The sequence below is a fragment of the Chelonoidis abingdonii genome, chromosome 14, assembly GCF_003597395.2.
Source record: "Chelonoidis abingdonii isolate Lonesome George chromosome 14, CheloAbing_2.0, whole genome shotgun sequence".
Taxonomy (NCBI): Eukaryota; Metazoa; Chordata; order Testudines; family Testudinidae; genus Chelonoidis; species Chelonoidis abingdonii.
This window is the reverse complement of record NC_133782.1, coordinates 34,212,747-34,214,996: the sequence shown is the minus strand read 5'-3', so window position 1 is coordinate 34,214,996 and position 2,250 is coordinate 34,212,747. Positions and strand designations below refer to the sequence as shown.

The window sequence follows — 2,250 nt, the reverse complement described above, 5'->3', positions numbered from 1 at the left end:
TTAGAGCCCATCAGACAACAGAGGAATAGACGTAGGGAGTTGGAAATTTTCTAATGGTGTTTGAAATTTCATTGAGAAGTTAAAAATTCCAAAAATTCCATGAGCTCTGTAGATTTGTAACAAATAAGAAAAATATTTTGCAAAAAATACTTCACTTTTCACACTTTATCATAATTCAAAAAAAATCAGGGAAAATCAAAATTTTGAAAATTACAAGAAGCTCCATTTTAATAGGTACAAAAATGCAAACAAAAAATGAGGGCAAATAATTGCAGTTTTTTTTATTGAAGTTCAAAATCTGCATAAAATATCATAGAAGTATTAAATTCAAAATATTATAACTAGTTCAATATGAAGGATTTGTACTTTGAGCTTCCCATTAGGGGACATTTCCCACTGTACTCAAGATGATTCTGAGGGTATATTTCAATAAGGGAGATTTCTCTTTAGAGTGGAGCTATTCCTCGGTATACAGTTCAACTGGAAGAAAATTGCCTATGTTTTTGGAGGAAGGATCTTGATTCCCATTCTTCGAATTGCTCCTTTAACTTCCTTGTTCCTGAGGCTGTAGATAATGGGGTTCAGTATTGGAGTCACCACCGAATAGAACAGAGATAGCAACTTGTCCACATCCAGGGAATAGATGGATTTGGGGCGTATGTAGATGAACACAGCTGTCCCATAGAATACTACCACTACAGTGAGGTGCGAGGAGCAGGTGGAGAAAGCTCTGTGTCTGCCTTTGGCAGAGCTCATTTTAAGGATCGTGGAGATGATGTGGATGTAGGACACCAGGATCAGCAGGAAGGGCACCATGATGACGAAGGCAGCTGCCACAATGATTTGGAACTCATTCCAGTAGGTGTCTCCACAGACCAGAGTCAGCACTGGCTGGATCTCACAGAAGAAGTGGTTGATCACATTGGACCCACAGAAAGGGAGTGTGAAAATAAACATGGTGTGCCCCAGGGCCACAAGGCTGCCACAGATCCATGAGCCGACAGCCAGCCGGACACACATAGTCTTGTTCATGACGTCCGCATAGCGCAGTGGGTTACATATGGCACTGTAGTGGTCATAAGACATAACGGCTAGCAGGCAGCACTCTGTCGCTCCAAATAACAGAAAGAAATACAACTGTGCAGCACAACCAGCAAAGGAGATAGTTTTATCCTCTGAGAGGAGGTTGGCTATCATCTTGGGCAGGGTGACAGAGGTGTAGCAGATCTCCAGGAAGGACAAGTTCCTGAGGAAGAAATACATGGGGATGTGAAGGGCTGGGTCGACATTTATAAGGATGAGGATGAGGATGTTGCCCAGCACTGTAATGAAATAAATACATATGAGCAACAGAAAGAGAAGGCACTCCATATGTGGGAGATTGGAAAAGCCCAGTATAATGAACTCAGTCACTGAGGTGTGATTTTCTGTGATCCCTTCAGGATATTTCATCTTGAGAAATAAAAAAATACAAATAAAAAAAACAAAAAAAAATATTCATTATTTTGATACAGCATTTAAGTCAAGCATAACTATCTTCATACTTAGCCATCTATCTATCTCCATAGACATATATCTCCCTCTTTCTCTCTCTAGACATCTATCTATGTCCCTAGACATCTATTTATCTCTATCTTCATACATACTCATCTCTCTATCTTTCTCCCTAGACATCTATCATCTCTCTCTCTCTCTCTCCATACATATCCGTCTATCTATCAGGGCTGACTCATATTGGCCAGATTCTGTCCTCACAACAAGTGTAAATCCACAGCAACTTCACTTAAGTCAATGATTCTCAGTTGTCTCAGTTACATCAAACTTAGGCTTGTGTATCTCCAAGACCGCATTGGAAATGCATCGGTTTTATACCAGTCTCAGTAGAGAATTTGCACGAATTAAGTTGCAACTGTGGAAGCCTGAATCCAGCACAGTGAATTTACACTGATGTAACTAAGATCAAAATCTGTCTCTCAAAGCAGGGATGTTGCAACGTAGATACAACAGAAACATACACAATTCTCAGCTCACATGTGATATAGGCAGTGTAACCATGCAGATTTGTCAGCAAAGCGTATAGCTGTTTCACCGAACTTCCCACTACATAACAGTTTGAACAACAAACTGTGGAAACATATGGGTAGAGCGTTTTTAATCAGTATGCTACCAAAATGGCCTGATTCTCTTTACACTTATTCCGGATTTATAGCAAAAGTGCTCCACTAACTTCAGTACCCTCAATCCTGATTT

General features: G+C 40.0%; 1 protein-coding gene across 1 annotated transcript; it reads right to left on the bottom strand.

Moving 5' to 3' along the window:
- Positions 1 to 495: 495 nt before the first annotated feature.
- Positions 496 to 1,452, bottom strand: LOC116826304 (olfactory receptor 10C1-like). The gene has a single exon (XM_032782946.2). It carries the CDS (start codon positions 1,450 to 1,452, stop codon positions 496 to 498), a length of 957 nt encoding a protein of 318 aa, XP_032638837.1.
- Between the last annotated feature and the right edge of the window lie 798 nt (positions 1,453 to 2,250).